We start from the raw sequence: 25,369 nt of genomic DNA, 5'->3' as shown, positions 1-25,369 counted from the left end.
AGCTCTGCCTTCTGGGGAAATACCGCCGCAACCGACCGGAGCGCGGGAGCACTTGCTCCGTCGTGTGGGCGATAAGTTCAGCGAATTCGCCTCATTTTCCAGCTGAGTTTTGAAATGACCGCAACTGTGCCCAAAAGAGTTGTTACTTAAAAACAACAAACAAGCAAACCGACCGCTCCCTCAGTGCACGGCGGAATCGGAACCGCGGCTGCCCCTTAGCCCCGCTGGGGTAACCGGTGCCGCTCCCCGCTGCCGGACCCACAGACCTGCGCATGCGCGCACACCTCCGCGCCAGCCCAGCCGAGCTGCCTTCCTGGGCGCCGCGGGGCCGGTTGCCTGGAAACCGGTAACGCCGCGATGGAGGCGGCCCCAGGTACGGAGTGGTGGGGAGGGTCAACGCCCGGGCCTGTTCCGGCCCCACACGGGCTCGCTTCAGCCCTCGGGGTGCCCGCAGGCCCCTGTGTGTCCCCGCGTCCCATGGACCTGTCCCCCTCAACCGCGGCATCTGCTCCCTTATCTCCTCTGAAGAACCCTCCCTATGGCCCCTCAGAGGCACTCTCCCCTGTTCTCTCTGCGAAGCTCGAGGGGTTCCCCGTTTGCCCTTTGATGTCCCCCACAAAGCAGTTTGTCACGGGGGGGGGGTTCGGCCTCGCTGTGGCCTTTTCCTGCTGTCCAGCTGGAAGGCGGCCTTGGAAGAGGAAAGGCCTTCACCCCTGTGTGAAGCCAGCGCTATCAGGCTTGTGTGTTGGAGTTTATGTGGGACCAGTCTTCCCACACAGAGGCTTTTAGGAAAGAAAAGCCTTTAAGCTCATGTAAACAATAAAAGAATACTGCTCAGCTTCAGAAAAGTGAAACAGGAATGAACGTTATCTGCAGCTGAGATAGACCACCCTGTACTTCATTTGAAACATGGGACTTGGTTTTGCTTTACCGTGTGTGAGACAGTTGATTCTAATACTGTGTTGATACTGTGGCAGTGTTCTCATGTTCGTTTTCATGATTTTCCTTTACACTGTAAGTTAATAAGTAACTGTGCTGATGTCACCTGTTCCAGTTTCTGCTCAATAAAAACTTAGTTACTCACAAGGCAGACTTTCAGAGACTTGAGACTTTTGCTTGCATGAGGCAGAGCTAGGACATCTCAATCAGATAGAGAACTACTTTAGTTGTAAGGTTGGAAATTAGGTTTAGGTTCTAAGCAGGGCTCTTCTGTTCATGCCTGTTCTCTGATTAGGTGAAAAAAGAGACAGTGGAGCTGCAATGAAGATTATATGTCTAGACCCTGCTTTGTAGCTTTATCTTTCCTGTCTCACTCCCTGAGTAGTAAATATTTTATATACTTCACTGCTGTGGGAATTGATGTCTTCTGTTATTCTCCTTGCTCTCAAGTCCTGTAGCTATTGTAAGAGAGACAGTAATATTCTTTAGTACAAAAAAATTCTTGCTTGGGATTGATTGCCTAAGACTGACTTTTATTATTATTACTTTTGTTGTTGTAATGCTGACTGATAACGATACACAGACAGCACTGGATAGCTGTGCCCGATTTACACTCGGATATTTTGCTTTGTGTATAGAAGCACTGAAAGACTTCGTTTTTTTATTTTGTTTTGAATGCAAGTAAGTTTTGCAAAACTCCTCTGCTTAAACATGTTGCTGTCATCTGCAGCCCAATAAATTGCTGATACTCTCTGATGTCATTTGAAGTCTAAAAACAATGCTGAGAGAGTTACTCATTGGCATGCTGTTTTTCATAAAGAAAAGGAAGACTCCGGTAAAACCTGTTGTATCTAAAGGGACTGTATCTGTGGACTGCATCTGAAGATGAGTTAAAAACGTGGTGGGACAGCTCACATGACTGGAATATAGTCATGGAGGGCTATGTCCTTTTCAGGAAAGACAGGCCAGCCAGGCGGGGTGGTGGGGTTGCTCTTTACGTGTGAGAGCAGCTACAATGCGTTGAGTTCTGTCCGGGGACAGATGATGAGCGAGTCGAGAGTCTGTGGGTGAGAATTAAGGGGCAGGCTGGCAGGGGCGATACTGTTGTGGGGGTCTGTTACAGGCCACTGGATCAGGGTGAGGAAGTTGACGAGGCCTTCTACAGGCAGCTGAGAGCGGCCTCACAGTCACAGGCCGTGGTCGTCGTGGGGGATTTTAACTTCCCTGATGTTTGCTGGAAGGACTGCTCGGCAACCCAGCCGCAGTCCAGGAGGTTCCTCCAGTGTATGGATGATAACTTCCTCATGCAAATGGTGGATGAGCCAACCAGGAGGGGAGCATTGCTGGATCTCATCCTCACTAACAAGGAGAGTCTGATCGAAGCAGTGAAGGTTGAGGGCTGCCTTGGTTGCAGCGACCACGAGATGGTAGAATTCAGGATCTTGTGTGGTAGGGCCAGTAGAATAGCAAGTAGAATCGCAACCCTGGACTTTAGCAGGGCAAACTTTGGCCTCTTCAAGCAATTGCTAGGGGAAATCCCATGGGCTAGGCTGCTTGAAGGTGAAGGGGCCCAAGATAGTTGGTTGACATTCAAGGACTGCTTTTTCCGAGCTCAAGATCAGAGCATCCTGACACGTAGGAAGTCAAGGAAGAGGGTCAGGAGACCTGCGTGGCTAAATAGGGAATTGCTGGGTATGCTGAAGTGGAAGAGAAGAGTTTACAGGTCATGGAAGGAAGGGCTGGCCGCTTGGGAAGAATATAAGGGTGCTGCTAGAGGATGTAGGAAAGCTGCTAGGATGACTAAGGCCTCCTTGGAATTAAAGCTGACGAGAAGGGTCAAGGACAGCAGAAAGAGCTTTTTCAAATACATGGCAGATAAAACTAACACCAGAGGCAATGTAGGCCCGCTGATGAACGGGACGGGTGCCCTGGTGACAGAAGATACAGAGATGGCAGAGTTACTGAATGCCTTCTTTGTCTCTGTCTACTCTGCCGGAGGCAGTCCTGAAGAGCCCTGTACTGCTGAGACCTCAGATGAAGATAGGTCAACGGAGCGGTTTGCCTTAGTCGATGAGGAATGGGTTAAAGACCAGTTGAGCAATCTGGACATCCATAAATCCATGGGTCCAGATGGGATGCACCCACGGGTGCTGAGGGAACTGGCAGAGGTCATTGCTAGACCGCTCTCCATCATCTTTACCAAGTCTTGGGAAACGGGAGAGGTGCCTGAGGACTGGAGGAAAGCAAATGTCACTCCTGTCTTCAAAAAGGGCAAGAAGGAGGACCCGGGTAACTATAGACCGGTCAGCCTCACCTCCATTCCTGGGAAAGTGATGGAACACCTTGTCCTTGGTGCCATCTTAAGGCATATCAAGGATAAGAGGATTATGAGGGGCAGTCAACATGGCTTCACCAAGGGGAAGTCATGCTTGACCAATGTCATAGCCTTTTATGAGGAAATAACACGGTGGATGGATGATGGCAGAGCGGTGGATGTGGTCTACCTTGACTTCAGCAAAGCGTTTGACACAGTCTCCCACAGCATCCTCGCAGCTAAATTGAGGAAGTGTGGTCTGGATGATCGGGTAGTGAGGTGGACTGTGAACTGGCTGAAGGAGAGAAGCCAGAGAGTTGTAGTCTATGGGGCGGAGTCTAGTTGGAGGCCTGTATCTAGTGGAGTGCCTCAAGGGTCCATACTGGGACCAGTATTATTTAATATATTCATCAATGATTTAGATGAGGGAATTGAGTGTACTATCAGCAAGTTTGCTGATGACACTAAGCTGGGAGGGGTGGCCGACACGCCAGAAGGCTGTGCTGCCATCCAGAGGGACCTGGACAGGCTGGAGAGTTGGGCGGGGAATAACTTGATGAAATATAACAAGGGAAAGTGTAGAGTCCTGCATCTGGGCAGGAACAACCCCAGGTTCCAGTATAGGTTGGGGAACGACCTGTTAGAGAGCAGTGTAGGGGAGAGGGACCTGGGGGTCCTAGTGGACGACAGGGTGACCATGAGCCGACACTGTGCCCTTGTGGCCAAGAAGGCAAATGGCATCCTGGGGTGTATTAGAAGGGGGGTGGTTAGTAGGTCGAGAGAGGTCCTCCTTCCCCTCTACTCTGCCCTGGTGAGACCTCATCTGGAATATTGTGTCCAGTTCTGGGCCCCTCAGTTTAAGAAGGACAGGGACCTGCTGGAGAGAGTCCAGCGCAGGGCAACTAAGATGATGAAGGGAGTGGAGCATCTCCCTTATGAGGAAAGACTGAGGGAGCTGGGTCTCTATAGTTTGGAGAAGAGGAGATTGAGGGGTGACCTTATTAGTGTATATAAATATATAAAGGGGGAGTGTCACGAGGATGGAGCCAGGCTCTTCTCAGTGGCAAACAATGATAGGACAAGGGGCAATGGGTACAAACTGGAACACAAGAGGTTCCACTTAAACTTGAGAAGAAACTTCTCAGTGAGGGTGACAGAACACTGGAACAGGCTGCCCAGGGAGGTTGTGGAGTCTCCTTCTCTGGAGACATTCAAAACCCGCCTGGACACGTTCCTGTGTAACCTTATCTAGGTGTTCCTGCTCCGGCAGGGGGATTGGACTAGATGATCTTTTGAGGTCCCTTCCAATCTCTAACATACTGTGATACTGTGTGAAAAAGCAGAACTTGGCAGATGGGAAGAAATCTGGAGTTAATCCAACTTAAACTTAAAGAAGATGCCACAGCCTGGAACAGATGATTAGTATGTAATTCCTCATGGCAGACACCCCTCATGATAGCCGAACCTTGCAGTTGTTATTTTAGGACAGCGCTAACCTCAGGCCAGAAAGATAGCATAGACTAGCTCATAAGGCTCATAGTATGGTGCTAAGATGAGTCAGAATTGGAAGCAAGAAAGCAAAACAAAGTCATGGGGTGAACTGAGTTCCTTCATGTGAAATAAAGACAAGCAGAGGAGTAACACATAAGAGAATTTCTCCCGAAGTGAGGAATAAGTGGCACTGTGAGTCTCCTTTGGATCTTCGAAAGAATTTTTTGATGCTTATATTGACACGTTATTTTCAGCATTTTTTTTTTTAATCTTCCCATTATACTTTTTTTTCCTCTTATAGGAAGTGTTTCTTTCCTTCCCCTGTTTTAAATTATGGGGTTTTTGTGAAAGCTAATTCTCCCTACGCTTAATGCTAAACAGCAGGAAGTCCCTTGGACAAAAAGGACTTTTTAAAGTTACTTATTAGCATGTTTGAGCAAATTGTCAGAAGAATTCATACCTAAGAGAGTGATCCCACTTGTCTTTTGCAGAAGAAAACAAAACAAGTCTTTCAGAGGAATCCTCAGCTGCAGAGGAAGAAGAGGAAGATGTGGAACAAGTGGAATCAGACCATGGGAACATTGGTGAGTACTGCTTTCCACTGAAGAGATGATGGCACAAACTTAAAAACCCCAGTGCTTTCTAGTTTTCATTTTTTCACTGTTATTGTTATGAACAGCATCTCAGAACTTTGAGTGCCTCAAAGTAAAGTAATTGAGTTTCTCTGCTCTTTTAGTTGGCTTACCTCATGTACTTTTGCTCCTTTTCATTACCCCTTTCATTATTTTTCATAGAATGCCTAGGAATAAAAATAAAAAAAAATAAAAATAAAATCAAGACAAGGTGAAAAGCTTATGAAATAAGTAAAGTGCATTTCATCTGAGGCATCTGACTGAAAAGTGCTTTTAACAAGTGCTTGTGACCAGTTGGAAGTCAAGTTGACTGTATTCTGCCTTGCAGTCCAGTGAAGAACTACACTGGGTCACACATTAGCAGTATGCCTTTTTGAGGATAATGGTGTCTTCTTGTGGTCTGTTGTATGTCCATTTTTTATAATTTTTACTAATTGTTTTGAATAATGATATGTATTTGTTAGCTACTAAAAAATAGACACTTTAAACTTTATTTGGTTTCTAAAGCTGACACCTAAACACCAAGCAAAGGTAAAGTACTTTGTTAAGTCTTGAGTTTTAAAATCAGTGTTTTTAAAACAGTCTCAATTTTTTTCTTTAAATTCTTCATTTTTGAATATACACAGTAATATTTTTAAAAGACCGAGGGAGAACTTATTACAGACTGCTCCAAGACAAGTTGTTACTAAGATATTTTCCTTATTTTGAGCTATGGAGTGCTTATTACTCTGTTGAAGGAGGCAAGGAGTGTGTGAATCCTTCCTTTTTGCAATTAGGTGCAAGTATCAGCAAGGAGCCTAAAATTTACATTGAATATAAATTTCTGTTATGTTCCCACTTCTGAGGTGCAGAAGGTGATTTCAAAGAGCAAGATAATAGCGAAGAACTCTTGGAGGCACAAAAAAAGCCTGACCAGGGAGAAAAGAAAATCTCAGAAGCTTTCTTCTATAATTATGAAGACATATGTTCACGGCCATTTGTCACGGAAAACTCTGGGATACCCATTAACCTTCTTACTCTTAAGTATCCTTTCAATTGTGGCTGTGCAGATTTAAAGTTAAGGTTATTTAATATGTGTTCTTAAAATTGTACTTGTCTAATTTGGGGTGACCTATGTGGCATTAGTGGGACACCTTTGTTTGAGACACAGATAAGAAGCTGACCAGTTATGGTTCTGGGTGAATTTAATCTTAAATGTTGTCTTGACTTCATAAGCATTTATTACTGGACATAATGCTTACTGTTATAAGTAATCTTGTAGAAATAGATCACAGGCAAGTTAATGTGACCAGGAAGAAGACTAATGTAAGAATATCCCCTGCAAAGTTCCCCCTTTTTGTGTAGCCATGCTTGAGAAGCTGAGGCAAGGGCAGGAGAGGAGCAGCTGTGTACTTGGTAATTCCTCACAGTACTGCTACGGGAGAAGTGGGGAAGAAACTAGGTAGATTTGTAGCCTGGTGCTCAGAAGATCTAAAGTGGTAGAATAGAGCAAGAGATGCCCATCAATTAAGAGCTGTAAGTCCTTTGCTAGGTATGGTCAAGTAGGATGTGATATGAGACTTTCATATGAGCTGGTGGTTTCCTCCACAGACACAGTCAAGTTGCCGTTGAAGACTGAATTTTCCCTTCTCTACATCTGCCTGTAAACATATAACAATTGAGCTTGAGCACTAAGAATCACAGAATAGTTAGGGTTGGAAAGGACTTTAAGATCATATAGTTCCAACCCCCTGCCATGGGCAGGGACACCTCACACTGAACTATGCCACCAAAGGCTCTGTCCAACCTGGACTTGAACACCACCAGGGATGGAACATTCACAACTTCTTTGAGCAACCCATCTGAACTTCCCCTGTTTAACTTTTAACCCATTACCCCTTGTCCTACCACTACAGTCCCTAATGAAGAGTCCCTCCCCAGCATCCTTATACCCCCCCCTTCAGATACTGTAAGAGCTCTCCATGCAGCCTTCTCCAGCCTGAACAGCCCCAACTTTCTCAGCCTATCTTCATACAGGAGGTGCACCAATGCCCTGATCATCCTCGTGGCCCTCCTCTGGACTTGTTCCAACAGTTCCATGTCCTTTTTCTGTTGAGGACACCAGAACTGCACACAATACTCCAAGTGAGGTCTCACAAGAGCAGAGTAGAGGGGCAGGATCACCTCCTTCGACCTGCTGGTCACGCTCCTTTTGATGCAGCCCAGGATACGGTTGGCTTTCTGGGCTGTGAGTGCACGCTGCTGGCTCATGTTCATTTTCTCATCGACCAACACCCTCAAGTCCTTCTCCACAGGGCTGCTCTGAATCAATCTGCCCAACCTGTAGCTGTGCCTGGGATTGCTCCGACTCAGGTGTAGGACCTTGCCCTTGGCATGGTTAAACTTCATGATGTTGGCATCAGCCCACCTCACAAGTGTGTCACGGTCCCTCTGGATGGCCATCCCTTCCCTCCAGTGTATCAACCGAACCACACAGCTTGGTGTCATCAGCAAACTGTCATCAATCCCACTGTCCATGTCAGCGACAAAGATGTTGAACAAGACCAGTTCCAACACCGATCCCTGAGGGACACTGGTCTCCAGCTGGACATTGAGCCATTGACCCCAACTCTTCGCATGCAGCTGTCCAGCCAGTCCTTTATCCACCGGTCCACCTACCAAATTGATATCTCTCCAATTTAGAGACAAGGATGTCATGCAGGACAGTGTCAAATGCTTTGCAGAAGTCCAGGTAGATGACATCAACTGCTCTACCTCTGTCCATCAGTTCTGCAGCCCCATCATAGAAGGCCACCAGATTGGACAGGCAGGCTTTCCCCTTAGTGGAGCCATGCTGGCTATCACCAACCACCTTGTTGTTTTTCATGTGCCTTAGCATGCCTTCCAGGAGAATCTGCTCCAAGATTTTGCCAGGCACAGAGGTGAGACTGACTGGTCAGTAACTCCCTGAGTCATCCATTTTCCCCTTCCTGAAAATGGGGTTATATTTCCCTTTTTCCCGTCATCCTTGGTTTGATCTCTTGCCTGTAGAGCAGTTCCTAGTACTCTGATGCACATCTCTTACATTTTGTAAAAGAAAACACTGATAGAACATGAATTCCTTGCAGCCTCAAAGGATCCAGCAGAGACAAGTGGTGTGCCCTATAGTGGAGATGATAGGATGGAATATGAACTTTAGGTGTTCACTTGTGACTTTTCCTCAGTTATAGGTGCTTGATACATTTTATCTTTGCTGTATACTGAACAAAACTACCTCCTACCATGAGGTTTTTGGTCACTGGTTTCAGTATTCCTGTTTCAGTTTTGGTTTAAGCATTTCTATTTGCTTAGTAAACTTTTCTAGAAAGACAATGTCAAATCTTTTCCTTATTGAGCTGTTCCCAGACATTCTTTTGGATATGACTGCACCAGAAGGGCAAACCTGCTGATGATGGATAGCCAAACACTGCTGTATATAGCAGGAAACTACGTGGTACTTCTGGACCTGAAAACTAAATCTCATCGTTATGTCCAGAGCAGTGGTGGTGGTGGAATTGGCTTTATTATGGTATTGCTTTTGTTTCTTGTTTTAGGATGCTAATCACTTTCTAGAAACAAAATACTCACTTGGTTGCTTGATGGGAGATTTCTACAGCTGCATGTGCATATATATAAGAAAGTATAATATTGATTAAAGGAATGTGTGGACCATGCAGTGTGGGCTACTCATCCCTTCAATGTAATTGGCAGAGGATGAATAATCTACATACCTCAGTCCCAAACTCAGGTACCTTAAAAAACTTTTCTTTCTTAGCTCTTCAGCTGTCCTATTCACAGCTGATACTAGTATAGAGCTTTGCTCTCAATTAAAATTTAGAGACTCTAGTTCCTAGACAAATGAAGAGAAAAAGTATCTTGTTTCACTCTAGTAAACTCTTACCAAAAGCTGGGACTCCCAGATGGTATCTCTATATTTGAAGCACCTTGCCCTGTGAATGACTGACATCTCTCAGTTTTATTCCACATCAGCAAGGCTTGCAGAATACCAGCCTCACACTGTTGTGCTCCATTGTAAGCAGCCTTTTCTGGGGAATTACAGTACATCTAAGAGTGTCATTCAGGATGGCTCTTCTGTAGCTGTCTGGTGAAGTAGATGGCTGCTGATGCAAAGGCTTTTATGGAAAGATCAGCTAGTGGTTGAGTGAGGTAGGAATAATAAAATAATGCTTAATAAAGCCAGTTATTTCACAATTTTTCATGGTTCTGCATTATAAATGCAATATATTCTGTGCATAATGGTTTTACCATTTTATGTGCATAGTGGCTTCATTCTGATATTGAGCAATAGATTGGAAGTTCAGAATAAAGACACAGAAAAATGCAACCTAGTATTTATGGCAATATCTTTTGACTAATGAATAAGTAAATACAATTACTCAATAATTAGCAGGATAGAGATAAAGGTGTCATTACAGTGTGCAATGGGACTTTTGCTTTTTTAAGGCACACCCTACTAAGCAGTACTTTGCAGTAGGAGAAAAAGGAAGGAAGCCAAACCTCATCATCTACGATTATCCTTCACTGAGGCCCTACAGAATACTGCGAGGTAGTGTAAAAAGTTCTATTTTTATTTTACACAAATGGGCTGTTGTTTGTCGATCCCAGCAGATGGAGCAGTGAGTCACTGTAAGTTTGGAAGGAAATACAACCTTTGGTCCTTCACAGCAAAATAGAAAACACTGGTTTCAAGCTTTTTCACTATTGCATGGGATGAAACTTATTTACTGGGAATAGCCAAGTGAAAGCTATTACTTAGGGCAAAATAATTGCAGTGAAACTTGATCTCCTTCTAAGTAGATTTTCCTATTGTTTTTTTCCTCTTTTCTGTGTGTGTGTACTGGGGCTTATGTGTTTCTTCAGACGGAACAGAGGAAGCCTATGTTTTTGGTGATTTCAAACACGATGGCACTTTGCTGGCCAGTGTTGGGAGCAGCCCTGACTACATGCTGACTATCTGGGACTGGAAACAAGAAAAGATTGTGTTGAGGTCAAAAGCTTTCTCACAGGATGTTTATAAGGTCACATTTTCTGCTGATAATGAAGAGCAACTGACTACGTGCGGAGTAGGACACATCAGGTAGGTTTACTGATTAGGATTAATACATATCACCTCTGAAGTCATAATAGGTACAAGACGATTAATAAGAATGTATCATTAGCAAACGCACACCAGTGAGGAGTGCTACTTGGCCATTACAATTACAGAAATGAGAAAGTTCAAGTCCTTTAACTAGTCAGCCAAGTCTTTTGTCACCTTTGCTGTCCAAAAAGGGTGACGCTTGATGTTGACTGAAGGTACCACTAGCTCCATTATTGTAATTTCAACAATCACTGGAGAGAGTACAAGATATTTTATATATACATGTCTTTTAGCTGGTAACAAAGCATATACCTCCTGTGCCCTCTGGGCTTTCTACCTTTGATTTCTTGAACTCATCTTCTGTTTGGGCACCCATTAGTACTGGTTGCCAAGTCATAGATCAGAAACAATCTGATACCACCAAAAGACTGAAAGAAAGCCTTACAAATGATATGCTTCTATGCACTCCCCTCTTTGTTCATGGACCCTTTTGTGGTAAAAAATAAACCACAGTTTTAATCAGTTTGGGCCAGGGATTAGTTCTCTGTTCTGTAATTATCCAGTGTTCAATGTTAACACAGCAGAGACTTAAGATATGACTCGGATGCTATTGTAATAGATTAAATATCTAAAATAGATTAAATTATACCTTTAAAATTATAGCACATCTAGCATTTCTTCGAATTTTAACAGAGGAATCAGGTCAAAATCTGAGATTTGTTCTGTAGTTTGGTGGGTCTGAAATAGGATACCATAGGAGTAGTATAGGGAAAGGCTGGGGTAGTTACATTCAAGTTACAAAGCTTGATCTCATTTTCAAAAGAAAATGCTGAGGTCCCCTGTGAAAAGAAAAATAAACGAGCAGTCCTTACCTCAGAGGCATCATCCCTGGTAAGATTATTACAATGTCTGAGAATGTGTTTAGGAGATCTTGTGTCAGAGATGGATGTTTTTTCTGTACTCAGGTTCTGGAAGATGGCTCTCACATTCACTGGTCTCAAGTTACAAGGATCTTTGGGCAGGTTTGGAAAAACAGCAGTGTCTGACATTATAGGTTATGTGGAGCTGCCTGATGGGAAGGTAAATAAGAAAAAGTTCAATTGATTTAAAGTTTTCTCTCAGGGTTTGTTATAAGGTCTACCGAGTAAGCTGCAGAGTTACTACTTGCTTCAAAGTGACCTGAGTTACACTCTCGATGCACTGCTCTGGTAAACTAATACTAACATTCATTTACCAAAACCCTGGCTTGCTTTGTCATAATTGAAAAGTATGGTTAGTATTGTAATGTCCAGACAAAAGATCTCTGGTTTAGAGCTGAGGGTCCTCTAATGGGGTAGTGAAAACATTAGTAAAGAAATACAAAAACTATTAGCCTGAATCTTTACATGCATTTCATGCATGTAAATGGATGTTAAATACATTGACATGCATTTTGGTCCATGTAAATTATGTCACATTGGTAAAAAGTTGAATTTTCTCATCCTTTATGCCTTCTCTTGCAAATATCTGTACATTGCTATCAATTTAATGCTTTCACGGAAGGAAGCCACAAATGCTAACCAGATTTTTGCCAGTATTTCTGCGTGGTTAAGTGCAGGTGCTCATGTTCTTATCTTCATTTGCATTGAAGGTTATCTCAGGGACTGAGTGGGGCAACTTGCTGCTTTGGGAAGGGGGCCTCATTAAAGTAGAGCTCTGTCGAGGTGAACGAAAGCCCTGTCACAGTGGCCCTGTCAGCCAGTTAATTCTGGAGGAAGGAGAACTTTTCACTGTTGGAAAAGATGGCTTCATTCGGGTGAGTTTTTCATCTTTCATGCCTTTGAGTGTGCAAATTTGTGGTCAGCAGGTAAATGTTACATGTTTCCTTTACCCAGGCTTATTTGTGGAGGCAATTTTGCTTTGTAGTTTCTTTCTGAGAATGAATTTGTAGAACAAACAGAGTAAGATCACATCACCACAGTGTATATGTTTGAATTAGAGAGTGTTCATGCAACATTCTCTGTTTAATAGTAGTAAATAAGTCACCTTTTACTCTAGTAAATCAAAATAATTTTTAGTGATTCTCTAACAGCTTTGTTTTTTCCTGCATTCTAACATCTTTTTTATGTGTAGTTTTGGTTAATCTTTATAACTTTCAGGCCTATTAACGCATTTGGTATTATTTCAAAGGATAAACTGCAGCAATATTTGAAATTATTTTTTGACATATTTGAAGGCTAGATTATTAATATTAAAATGACATAGAAACTAACATCTCAGAGATTTATATATACTGAAATAGAGGAACAATTAAAAGAAAAAACATAGAATCATAGAATATTTAGGGTTGGAAAGGACGCCAAGATCATCTAGTTCCAAGCCCCCTGCCATGGGCAGGGACACCTCAAACTAAAATGTGTCACCCAGGGCTCTGTCCAATCCAGCCTTGAGCTCTGCCAGGGATGGATCATTCACAACTTCCCTGGGCAACCCATTCCAGTGCCTCACCACCCTTACAGTAAAGAATTTCCTCCTTATATCCAATCTAAACCTGTTACCCCTTGTCCTATCACTACAGTCCCTAATGAAGAGTCCCTCCCCAGCATCCGTATAGGCCCCCTTCAGATACTGGAAGGCTGCTATGAGGTCTCCACGCAGCTTTCTCTTCTCCAGGCTGAACAGCCCCAGCTTTCTCAGCCTGTCTTCATATGGGAGGTGCTCTCGTCCTGAAGTTAAAATATAATTCTGTAAATTAAGGTCAGAAAAGTTTTCCTTATCCATGCTACCAGAGTCTGCTCTCACCTGTCAATTGTCAAGGATTTTACAGTCTTGTTTGCTTGCTCTCTAAGGGAAGACATGATGTGTCTTCTGATGATTTGTGAAAAAACCTAGAAAATGAATGGGAAGCTGACTGTTACAGACAGTGGAGGGTTTCAAACACCCTGGAGTTTTTGTTGTTGTGTTTTATAATGGACATTCATTCCATTAGGAAAATTCCCTTAGTTATAAGGTTGCCAACTGATGTCTTGTCCTTATCCCACAGAGCAGAATATGAATGTGTTAGATTTCCCATTCTTCCTTCTGTGCTGCTTCAGTATGAGCAGTGCTGAGGGCAGGCAGATTCCATTTGTTCTCTGTATTTCTAAGGCTGCCATGTATAACTCTGCTAGTGCCAAGGCTGAATTTAAGCCACTGTTGTTTCAGAGTTGGACAGAGAACTTTCACATATACTTTGCATTGCACCCAAATGTATTATAGTAGTTAGCGGTTGTCACTGTTCTAGGTTACATTCAAAGCAGTGAGGCAGATATGGCAGGTTTCATACTCTACCTGTAGTACTCCCCTGGTTTCTTATAATTTTGAATTTTTGTATCAATTTTGTATGAAATCATAACATGGACTTATAAAAACCCATTTGTTTTATGTTTTCTTATGCTTCCAATGCCATGAAGCTGTGGAACTTTGAGACAATAGATGCTGCTGATTCTTTGGATGACACAGGGTTACTGGAGATGGAGCCTATGAATGAACTTCATGTTGGCAAGAATGTCAGCCTGAGTTTCATGTCAAAAATTCATGACTCTGGACAGGCCTTTTGGTATGCTCAGGTAAGATACATTCAAGTACATATGGCTCTGTGGAAAGACATAGAATGAAGGAAGTGATGTTAAGTAAGAGTAGGAATCTATTGCAAATCAGTATGTTTCTCTTTGATAGAATTCGGTCTTCTTCTGGAGATATAGGTATATATATGTATATGTATATAAAAAATTCTTCATCTGTATTTATATCATCTATATTTTCATATACATTTTTTTTCTTCTTTCAAATGCTTGAACAGGCTTCCTAGAGAGATGGTTTATGACCCATGCCTGTCAGTGTTTAGAGGCATTTGGACAATGCCTTAAAAAAAATGCTTTAACTTTTGGTCAGCCCTGAAGTGGTCAGGGAGTTCGACTAAGTGATCACTGTAGGTCCCTTTTCACTGAACTATGCTATGCTGTGCTATATTTTTACTGTATAGTAACAAGTGAGACTGGCTTTCAGAGCCAGAACTATGTAAGAATAGGAGGGCCACAAAAATGATCAGAGGGATGGAGCACCTTTCCTATGAGGAAAGGCTGAGACAGCTGGGGTTGTTCAGCCTGGAGAAGGCTCTGGAGAGACCTTATTGTGGTCTTTCAGCTATTAAAAGGGGCCTATAAGAAAGATAGGGAGATACTTTTTAGCAGGGCCTGTTTATGGTGGGACCAAGGGATAATGGTTTTAAACTAAAAGAGAGGAGATTCAGACTGGATGTGATGAAAAAATTCTTTACAGTGAGGGCGGTGAAATACTGGTACAGGCTGCCCAGAGAGGTGGTGGGTGCACCACCCCTGGAGACATTCAAGGCCAGGCTGGATGTGGTTCTGGCCAGTCTGCTCTAGTTGAGAATGTCCTTGCTCATTGCAGGGGATTGGACTAGATAACCTTTGAAGGTCCCTTCTAACCCAAACTGTTCTATGATTCTGTGATACCGTCAAAAGTTATTGTCCAAGTTCTGTTATCTTGGACTGATGAATAGGACCAATGTCATCACATTCAGTCATTTCAGTTTCACAATCATAATCATTAAGGACTTTTTAAGGAGTTGCTGTGGGCAGTTTTACTTCTGAATTGAGTTTGAAAATATCCAAGTTACATGTTTTGTTTCTTCTTTCAGGATACCAATGGAGCAATCTGGAAGCTGGATTTGACTTTTTCAAATATGGTAAGCTTGGTGGTTTGTTTTTTTCTTTCTTTTGATTTCTTCACTTCCTTTGCAATAGCTTCTTTAACTATACATCTGCAGGGAAGTTTGTGTTTTGTGAAGCTGCACAGTTAAAAATGTTAGCGTTCAAACAGATTTTTTTTTTCTTTTCCCCTTAAAAATGTATTTTCATAATGTTATTCATGATAATGATTGTGCAGGATTATAAAAAAAAAAAATGAGTTTTGATTCCTGAAACTTTGCCTGTGGTAACAGGTAAAATCATATTCCAAGAATTTAATGATACATTAAAGATTTAAGAAGCATACTGTAAAAACTAATATCAAAATTACATAGCAAAACCTAGAATTTCTTGAATGATGAAATTATTTCCCACACGGCATAAATCCTAGGCTTTAGAGCATTTTTTGGTGTTCTTTGTTAAAAATACCAATTCCAAACCTGAAACCTCTTAATGAGAGGCATTCCCCTTTATTTTTGCATATAAAATGATGAAATTTTAAATTAACTTAATGTTCCTACACTGATTTTTCTCATAATTTTCTTATGAACATTTAATTAAAAAAAAAAACAAACAGGAATTGCATAAATTGCATATAGGTACCTTATTCATGCCAAATTTTGTTAACACAAACAGCACCTGCCTAGATTTTCCAGGCTTGCTGCACGTTTACTTGGTAATACTATAGCTGGTGATACCAGCTCTAGAACGTAACAGAATTTCTGTTCTTCTCTTGTGCACTGCAGACCCAAGATCCAGAGTGCCTGTTTACCTTTCACTCTGGAAGGATTGAGGCCATGAGTGTCTCTCCCATCACATACCTTTTGGCCACCACTGCTCTTGACCGTAAGTCAAAAGGACACTATTCCTTTCCTCTCATAGCAGTGTAATTATTGTTTTTAAAGAGCAATGATATTTGGTTTGGAACTATTCTGTTTTGAAATGAAGTTGTATATTTGCTCTTGAAAAGTCACTTAGCAGAAAATTATTATTCCTGGGATCAGTTCTAGTTAACGCAAATCATTAATGTTTTGAAATAATTCATTAAGACTGCTTAATTTTCAAAGCCTGGCATTTCAACAAGAGAAGTTTTTAATGGTAAACTTTGTCAGTTCTGTTTGTTCTGAGGGAATGGCTTACAAGATGAGTCATTTGGTTTGAATAACAGCATTTGTATTCAAGGCTCTGGATCGATAAGTGTTGGGATTTTTGTTTTGTAAGGAATTATACATATATCTGTAGAATAGTGTAAGTCTGTGAATACTAATATTTGTGGCTTCCTTAGAACATGCAACAGCTATCATGCTCTCAACAACAGCTAACATAGTTACAGACATGTTTATTTAACATACAAATACTGCAAAGTAGCCATCTCACAGGTAACTTTATCATGCTTTGAGAGAACCATCACTGGCCACAACATTAACTATGTTATTTACACTTCTCAGAACATGCTACAAGGTCTTTAACTTAATTCTTGTCAGCAGTAGCTCCTCGCAATGCCCGTGCTCTTCTAGCTTGAAGACAAACTCCTATCTGTTGAGCGAATGACCCTTAGGATATATGCCAGCTGGAATGGAATTTCATGCAGACCAGTGTGTGTGTGTATGAATCTATTAATTTCACCTCTTGTGAAATTTTTCTTTGGACAATCTCCCATTTTCATTCGTTTAAATATATTCCTCCCTGAGCAATACCAAGTAGTAGTATATCACCTTTTCCTGTGTTGTCAGTACAGATTTTCCTTACAGTATGCTACAGTTCTGTGATTACTTGAAAATTGCAGATGGTGGTCAGCAAGGGACTTCTCATTAGGGCTCTTAGACCTGATGACTCTTGGGAGTGTGTAAGTTAAAGGGAGAAGAAACCTTATGTTTTATTCATGAGCACCATGCTAGCTCTGGCACTCTCTCAACGGTGTCTTTCCAGGAGGGCATTTGATAGTTGGAGGGAAAAATTAATAACATTGTATCCAGCTTTGAATTCAAATGAACAGACATGTCTCCTTTCCACACAGGATCTGTGCGTATCTATGATTTCATCAGCAATAGACAACTGAGTGAAATGAAGTTCAAACAAGGAGGAACAGCACTGACATGGGCACCTCGTGTTGTGAGTTTTTGCTAGTGTGTTAACAAAACTCCACAGGGGTCTATGAGCCTGCCAGCAGCAAGAAATTTGCTCGCTACACAAGACCTTAAAGATGTCACTGTTAGGCTGTGGTGGAATTTACTATAGTTGTATATATATGTATGCTTGCGGAGTAGTATATATGTATATGTACACTACGTATACTATACATAGTATAGTATGTATATATGTATGTATATAGTATGTGTACAGTTTGACTTTACTGTGGATTTTCAGGTATCCTATTTTGTGTTTTTCTCAGATTTGAAAATCAGATCTCAGTGTGCAGTCCCAGGAAATAGTCTTAGTTTATAGACTAACAGCTTCTATTTAACCCACTCAGGGTAACTGTCAATTAACATGAGTTAGTAACACATTTTGAAATGACAGCCCAGACAATCCACAAACATTTGGAGATAAATCATAAAAAACTGTTGCCAGAAATGATCATTTGTGGAGTGTGGAGTCTATCACCTTCAGACATATTTGCTAATTTTAATTAAAATAGTGTCTACTTATGTTCTTGAAGCAACATAGGGAGTCTGGTCAGTTCGTTATAAGCAAATTCATGGAGCAAGGTGCTTACCTGAATTTCCAAAGTAAGGGTAACACTGGGACAGTGCTCTTAGAATTATAACTCTGGTCATACAGACTTTCAGGGATGCTGTTAGGTAACGACCTATACATTTAAGAAGTAAGCTGACTGCCACAGTAAATTGTACACCATTACAATACTGACTTCATTTAGTTTTACAAAAGTTGGTACTAAACACAGTCTGAAAAATCAATCTAGCTGCATTTAAGATCCCATTAGATAGTTACACATAGCTTAAGGTACTCAAATGCATTTGAAAATTTGTGATATTAATCTAAGAAAAATTCATCCAACATAATTTGAAGCGTCTGTATAGCATAAAGTCCTCATAGGCAAGCTAACAACATACAGGCTAAATAAGTGAACAGTGACATGGATTTAAAACTGCCCAAGTGGACGGGCTTCAGGGAGTGGTGACTCAGCAGAGTCCAGTTAGAGGCAAGTCTGTAGAGATACACGCTACGGGTGATGATGGGTGCCAATATTCTTCATTAATTACCTGGAGAGTGGAACAGAGTTCCTCAGCAAGTTCACAGATGATACCAAACTGAGAGGAGAGGCTGGTACTCTAGACGGTTGTTCTGACATTCAGGAGGATCTGAACGGGCTGGAGAATTGGGCTTACAAGAATCTCAGTAATTTCAGTGAAGGAAAACACAAAGTACTATGTCTGGGTAGGAATAATCCCAGGCACCAGTAGTGCCTGGAGGTCTACCAGCTGGAAATCAGCTCTGCAGAGAAGGATCCTGGGAGTCACCAAGCTAACCATGAGCCAATCATGCACCCAAACAAATCCAACAACTTCCTGGGCTGGGGAAGGGTGTTATCATCTGCTTGAGAGAGGCGATCCTTCCTCTTCACTCAGCACTGGGAAGGCTCATGTGGAGTGTTGGCTCCCTGGTAAAGAGATACGGAATTAACAGAGTCAAATGCAGATCCATAAATTTGAGGTCTGTGAGTGACTCCTCTCGGTCATTTACTGAGCAATGCTATTGTGTACCTGTTTATTACAGAGGTGCTTTTTAAGGTAAGACATCACGATCTGATCTCCCCAGATAATGGGACGACAGTTACCCCCAGCTCCCTTCTGAACAATAACCTTTTTTATACCCTAAGATCATACTTTTGCCAATTGCTCACAGAGCTTAACCATTCACTCTCATCTCTTCACACAGAAATCTCCTGGTCTCATTTGTGGTGTTCATTAATGTTGACCTGTGCTATGTCTGGAGCTGGCTCAGCTTGTAAATCACTTCAAGAGACTACCATGTATGGCTAATATGGCTAAATCTTCAAGCCCAGCTGAAACACAGACCTATTTCTGTTAACACTTCTCTCTCAATTCAAGCCTGTCTACGCTCTTCGCAATTGGCTTTCTTACAGGGTCTATGATAAAGACTCCATAGCCTCCTCTTTCCATTTCAAGTAGCTGTCCCTGTTGACAACTGCACTATACATAGGGCATCCAGACCCAAGTCTGTGTCCTCACCTCTTCAAAAATCATACCCACATTCAATGCCCTGTATTATATTCAGGGTAATACAATAATTCCTTTTTTGAGTTCCACTTCTGGAGTACTGTGTCCAGTTCTGGGCTCCTCAGTACAAGACAAGGAGCTACTGGAGAGGGTCCAGTGAAGGGCCACAAGGATGATCAGGGGTTTGGAGAATCTTTCTTAAAAGGAGAGACTGCAGGAGCTGGCCTGTTCAGTCTGGAGAAGAGAAGACTGAGAAGGGATCTCATTAATGTATATAAACATCTCAAAGGCAGGTGACAGAAGGACGATGCCAGACTCTTTCAAGTGGTGTCCAGTGACAGGAGGAGGAGCAATGGCCATGAGCTAAACCATAATAAGTTTCACGTCAACATGAGGAAGAACTTACGTTGAGGGTGGCAGAGCACTGAACAGACTGCACGGGGAGGCTGTGGAGTCTACCTCTCTGGAGACATTCAAAACCCTCCTGGACACGTTCCTGTGTAACCTTCGGTGGTGGCCCTACCTTGACAGGGGGATTGGACTAGTTGATCTCCAGAGGTCCCTTCAAACCCCAATGATTCTGTGACTCTGATATATATATATATTTGTATATCGGTATGAATTACAGCCACATCCACTTGTTCACATTTCCAGTTTCAATGGTATGTTATCAGTAAAAGGTCAAAACTAATCCAAACCAAAAAATAACTCCCAGTCCTCCAACTCAATTTACAGTAGTATATTAGAGAGAATAAACAACATTGCCCATGTATGAGACAACCTTTATGCTTTAGCAACACTTCCGTATAAGATGAGTTACAGTTTAACACCAGAGCATGTGCCATACAGACTCTTGTTCTAAGCTTTTGGATGTAGACTGATTTTTTTTTATTTCATTCTTCCATTCAAAGGTAAATCCTAAAGGAAGTCTAATTATTGTGGGGTTTGAAGATGGCATCTTCCGCATAATTGAAGTTTATGATCCCAAAGGACTGCCCGTTATTGCAGGAACAGGGAGTGCAGAGCTAAATCTGAAAAAAGCTCTCAAACCTCATGCTGCTGCAGTTACAGCCCTGGCATATGAACGAAATGGAGCTGTGCTTGCCACAGGGGTATGTATTAATTCTTTTGGTTATTTTTATTAGGCCACAAACAGAGATTATTTAAAGAGATAAGGTAAAGTTTGTTTACTGACAACACCGTTATATTTCTGTTACTGTGTTGATTGCTGCTTCTAGTTCTCTGCAGTGCTGGGGGAAGAGAAGGGTCTGTTTGTTCTCATATTTGTTTCCCAAAGGAAAGCGACCATGCAATCCATGCAATTAATTTTGTGAATTACTGGACTGTTTAGTGTGAATTCTGTAATCCCCTTTAAAGATGGATTTGGTTCATTTTGGAATTAGTTTAGGAGTATCTTGCAATTAGTAAAACCAAATTGGTTTGTACACCACCTTGACTGCAATCCAGCTGCTACTCAGCACTGCTTGGCCATACAACAGGATCAACCAGTTGGTTTGTCAGTGTGCCTGCTAGTCTTTGAGATGATTTCCAGTCAATGTGGTGTCTCTCTTTAAAATCTAGACTTAGGCATGCTCAGTGCATTTGCAATTAACCTGCTCCTTGAGCTGAATGACCACACAGTTCACTTAATGCAGGACTTACACGGCTATGCATCATGTTGTGCACCAGTTCTGGATTCCTTGTTACCTGGTGAAATCAGCCTGTGCTGTCTTACCTGAAAAAACGGTCCTGAGCTTGAGCTTTAAAGGAGCTCCCTGGACAAGGGACAGAAAGCACATGGCTGGGGATGCCAGGTGAAGCCCGTGAGGGTAATTAACCATAGAATGGTTTGGGTTGGAAGGATCTTAAGGATCATCCAATTCCAGTCTCCTGCCATAGGCAGGGTCACCTTCCACTAGATTAGGTTGCTCCAAGCCCCATCTAACCTGGTCTTGAACACTTCCAGGGATGGGGCAGCAACAGCTTTTCTGGGCAATCTGTGCCAGTGTGTCACCACCCTCATAGCGAAGAATTTTGCTCCTAATATCTCATCTAAATCTACCCTCTTTCAGCTTAAATCCATTCCCCCTTGTCCTGTCAAGGGGGATTTAAGTGCTATGGGTGCATTCAGAGCCCTGGAGCAAGGTGGGCAAGATTTTTATTTCCTCCCTGTAATCACAGAAATCCAATTCTAAGTTCCAAGGCATTTGTAAGTATCCCTGTCGAGCTGCAAAACATTGGAAGTACGTGTTTGTCATAAAGTGCTTGCAGTCTCCTGAGTTTTTAGTCAAGCTTTGATTCAGTCCTGATTCTTTTGTTTTTTGATTATATTTTTTCCTCAGAGTAAAGACAAAACTGTTTTCTTTTTTGCTGTTGAAGATGAATACGAGCCAATTGGATTCATCTGTGTCCCGGGGCCTGTGCAGGCATTACAGTGGTCTCCACCTTCTCATGTGAGTAATGCATGTTTGTTTTCTTTCCTTCCCTACTGTATTAAAACATCATTTTGTACAGACCTTCAAATGAAAATAGATGAAGATCCATTACCCTAGCCATGTTCTCTACAGGCAGTGCAAAAGATGCCTTGCTAACTTTGTTATTCATGCTGCTTCAGCATGACAGATAGGTTCTGTGTAGGTATATCTGGTTTAGTCACTTTGGATTTGTTTTGTAGTTTGGATAATAAAGAGCAGAAACATACAAGCCATAAAGTTTTGCTCAGGATTTTTGAGTTCCTGCCTTGAAGAAACAGGAATGTGCCTTAGCTTTTGGAAGGTCTTAGTCCTCTTTAACAAAAGAGTTCTTCATGCTTTATTGCCTGTGCTTGCCTGTATTAAAGTAGGCTTTTGCAAAGCTTCTGGACCACATCAAGAAAGCTTTTGGGTGCTTTTTGAAATTCACACTCTGGCTTTGAAGTGTGTCAGTGACATATTCAAGTAGATTCTTGTTAAAATTTTAAAAGTTTTATAAGATTAGAGCAACATCTGAAATTTTGGTTGATCCGGTATTCTTATTTTGAGGGAAGATTGTTTGTCATATTTAGATGCTGACAAAGTGGGCAGCAACATATGAAATACGGGTGCACAGTGGCAAAGTGTAGCTATGATTCCTCATTCATGGGAACTGATAAAAACTGTTAACAAAAGAACTCCTGCTGGTATGAGCTCTGTCTTACTACAGGAATGATAGATCTTGATCTGACAGTTGTATTTTGAGTCCTTTCCTTGAGGACAAGGTACTTCTACTAACTAGAAAAAGTACCCATCATGTCTTTGGTATGTTAGATTCTGTCTGAGTAATTTTGTCTACCAGTATCTCGTCTCCACTGCTAAATGTGAACACTTATTAAACATAGTACAAGCATCTTAGTGTTAAACTACTTTTTTCTTCTCTTTAAAAAAACACCTTGGTGATTAAATACTATACATTTAATGAGGGCATTTGTAAGGCTGAGATTTTACAAACACAAGACCTATATAATTCCTAGTTAAGGTTTCCATAGCAACTTGTAATAGTCCCCCTTTGCACATTTTTAGTGATAGGTCAGATAAAATAAGCCTCTCATTCTCTAGATAGATAACTTATGAAAATTAAAACTACAGACCTGCCTTTTAAAATCTCAAAACACTAGATAATTATTAGCCTCTCCTCACACATACTTTATAACTTTGCATTTTAAAGGCCCTGCAGGTACCAGTGAAGAACAAACTCAAAGCTAAATAGCATTAGGCAAGATTTTGAGCCCAGTGTTGAAGATATAAAGGTCTTATTACTACAGAAACATATGAACTTCTGAGCAATTATCAACCCAAACCCTCAGTTCCTAACTTGAGTCAGATCCATTTTTAATTTAACCGAACTCCCAAAATATCATCATGCTGTTTCCAAGCTAGGCAGTGTCAGAATGGTAGCTGTTTTGTACATGGCAAGGACTTCTTCAATTCCTTACCTTTGCCAAGATTACATAGTATAAAAGCAGCTCTCTGATTTCTAATGCTTATGCAAAAGTGTCCATTAAAAGAAGTTAATGCCTCCTGGCTGGAGCTTGGCTTTGTGCCTCTGTATCTTCTGACTTTTTCCCATTTCTCTCAATTGCATGTATACATCTGTCCTGTACTTCTGTTTTTGTACAGGCGCAGAACACACTGCTCATCCTTTGTGAGAATGGCTTTGTTCTTCAGGTTCCTGTCCCGGTCCCTAATGAACATAATACAGCATCCACCTATCAACTAAAGAACCTGCCGATGCAGTACTTCCATTTTTATAGTATTAAATCCCGAATCAAGGTAAAGAAGTCTCCTGTGATGGAATTCCGTGTTCTTCATTGCGCCAGAAGACAAAACTATGTAGAAAGGTTTTTAGTCTCTGTATTCATAGGATTTTTTACTAAGCTTCTTAAAGGGGAAGGCCAGGTAGAGTCCATTTTTGGCTGAGTGTCAACATGTGAAATAAATTGTTATTTATCTATTCAAAGAGAATGTACATCACACTGAGGACATGATGTGAATTTTGAATATAATTAGAAAATAACATCTGTGAAAAGGAAAAATAATACAGGAAATTAGTTCTCAAAATGTTTTCATTTGGTAATTTTCACAAGAAGTGTGTTTCTTGTTCTTGATGTTAGCCCTGTATTAAATTCCTTTGAACAGTCATAAAACACGCATGTGACCACATTGAGGCAAATTTGAAACATATATAATTATTTTCAGCAATTTCTGATTTTTTTAAATGTTGTAATAATTTTAAAGGTGTGTATTTTATTTCTATATGAGAATTAGCATTTTAGAAGATCATCCCTGGTAGCACTCAAGGTCAGGATGGATGGTGCTTTGATCAACCTGGTCTAGTGGAAGATGTTCCTGCTTGTAGCAGGAGAGTTGGAACGGGATGATCTTTAAGGCCCCTTGCAACCCAAACCATTTCGTGATTCCGTGACTCTATGTGGGACCAAAAGAAAAGAATTATGGCAGCTCTCAGCTAGTTATATTTGTGAAATTAAAAAGCAAGCTGATGTTAAGTTAAGGAGTAGAAACCCAGTGAGCAGGGTGTCAGTCCCATGTTCAGTCCACCACAATCCAGCAGCCTCCCTGGTTCTGTTCTTAACTGTGATTTCTCTGCCTTCTCTATAAACTGCATTTGGGGAAAGATTTCTTGGGTATTCCCTCACAGAAAGAACCACAGAAATGATCACAAAGGTAGCATACATATATAAAGAAACAATGAATGAATGTGCATGGAATTTTGTAGGATTTGGAGGGGGGTGGCTTTTTAAGTTTGTTTGGGTTTTTTTGTGGGGTTTTTTGTGGTTTTTCTTTTTCAGTCAAAAGAAAAATATTTTGGGAAACACTATAAATTTTAAAAATAGAAAAGGCTACAGGGAGAGCTACTTTCTCTACAGGGAGAAAGAGTATTATTTGCTCTCCTTTTCTTGTAAGAATAGATCAGTAATTAATAAATTACAACATGGATATTTTTGGATAAAATGTAAGGAAAGCCAGGCTGGATGAGGCTTTGAGCAACCTGGTCTAGTGGAGGATGCCCCTGACAGGGAGGTTGGAACGAGATAATCTTTAAGGTCCCTTCCAACCCAAACCATTCTATAATTATATGACTCTATGAAACATTTCTAACAGTAAGGGTAGTGAGGCACTGAAATAGCTTGCATAGGCTGTAGAGTTCGCGTAGCATGAGATTTTTAGAAGATCAGTCCTAAAGTTCAGCTAATTCTGCTTTCAGGCAGAAGAATGCTCTTTTGAGATCCTTTCCAGACCTTTCTCTATGATTTTTCCATCTAATGTCTTCTTGGGAAGATCCTGTTAGAGAATGTTTGGTGTTTGTTAATGCTAAAGTACGCATGAATGGAGAGGGGGTTTTAAAAGTTTTACACATCTGCAAATGCCTTCGCTTCATTTTTCAGAAGAACCAAAGTCCGTAACAGC

At 41.4% G+C, this 25,369-nt stretch overlaps 1 protein-coding gene across 3 annotated transcripts in view; it reads left to right on the top strand.

Moving 5' to 3' along the window:
- The first annotated feature begins 260 nt into the window (after window positions 1–260).
- CFAP44 (cilia and flagella associated protein 44) overlaps window positions 261–25,369 on the top strand; it is a 48,459-nt gene continuing 23,350 nt past the window's right edge. For 2 of the 3 annotated variants that reach the window (XR_009727419.1, XM_061366655.1), the window contains exons 1-14: window positions 261–373; window positions 6,228–6,399; window positions 8,761–8,923; window positions 9,859–9,961; window positions 10,276–10,492; window positions 11,461–11,575; window positions 12,126–12,290; window positions 13,927–14,082; window positions 15,177–15,224; window positions 15,972–16,071; window positions 17,243–17,337; window positions 20,339–20,539; window positions 21,770–21,880; window positions 23,561–23,713. Coding sequence is in view for 2 of the 3 variants with exons in the window: in XM_061366655.1 (XP_061222639.1) it covers window positions 358–373; window positions 6,228–6,399; window positions 8,761–8,923; window positions 9,859–9,961; window positions 10,276–10,492; window positions 11,461–11,575; window positions 12,126–12,290; window positions 13,927–14,082; window positions 15,177–15,224; window positions 15,972–16,071; window positions 17,243–17,337; window positions 20,339–20,539; window positions 21,770–21,880; window positions 23,561–23,713 (1,815 nt within the window). In the remaining variant the exon portion in view is untranslated. The remainder of the gene's footprint in view (window positions 374–6,227; window positions 6,400–8,760; window positions 8,924–9,858; window positions 9,962–10,275; window positions 10,493–11,460; window positions 11,576–12,125; window positions 12,291–13,926; window positions 14,083–15,176; window positions 15,225–15,971; window positions 16,072–17,242; window positions 17,338–20,338; window positions 20,540–21,769; window positions 21,881–23,560; window positions 23,714–25,369) is intronic. The other variant, XM_061366654.1, reaches the window with a different exon arrangement.

The sequence above is a fragment of the Neopsephotus bourkii genome, unplaced genomic scaffold (assembly GCF_033783945.1).
Source record: "Neopsephotus bourkii isolate Nb327-2 ecotype Australia unplaced genomic scaffold, CSIRO-AGI_Nbou_v1 NB_1350, whole genome shotgun sequence".
NCBI lineage: Eukaryota > Metazoa > Chordata > Aves > Psittaciformes > Psittacidae > Neopsephotus > Neopsephotus bourkii.
Note: the sequence above shows the minus strand (reverse complement) of the source record. Positions and strands in the feature narration are given on the sequence as shown.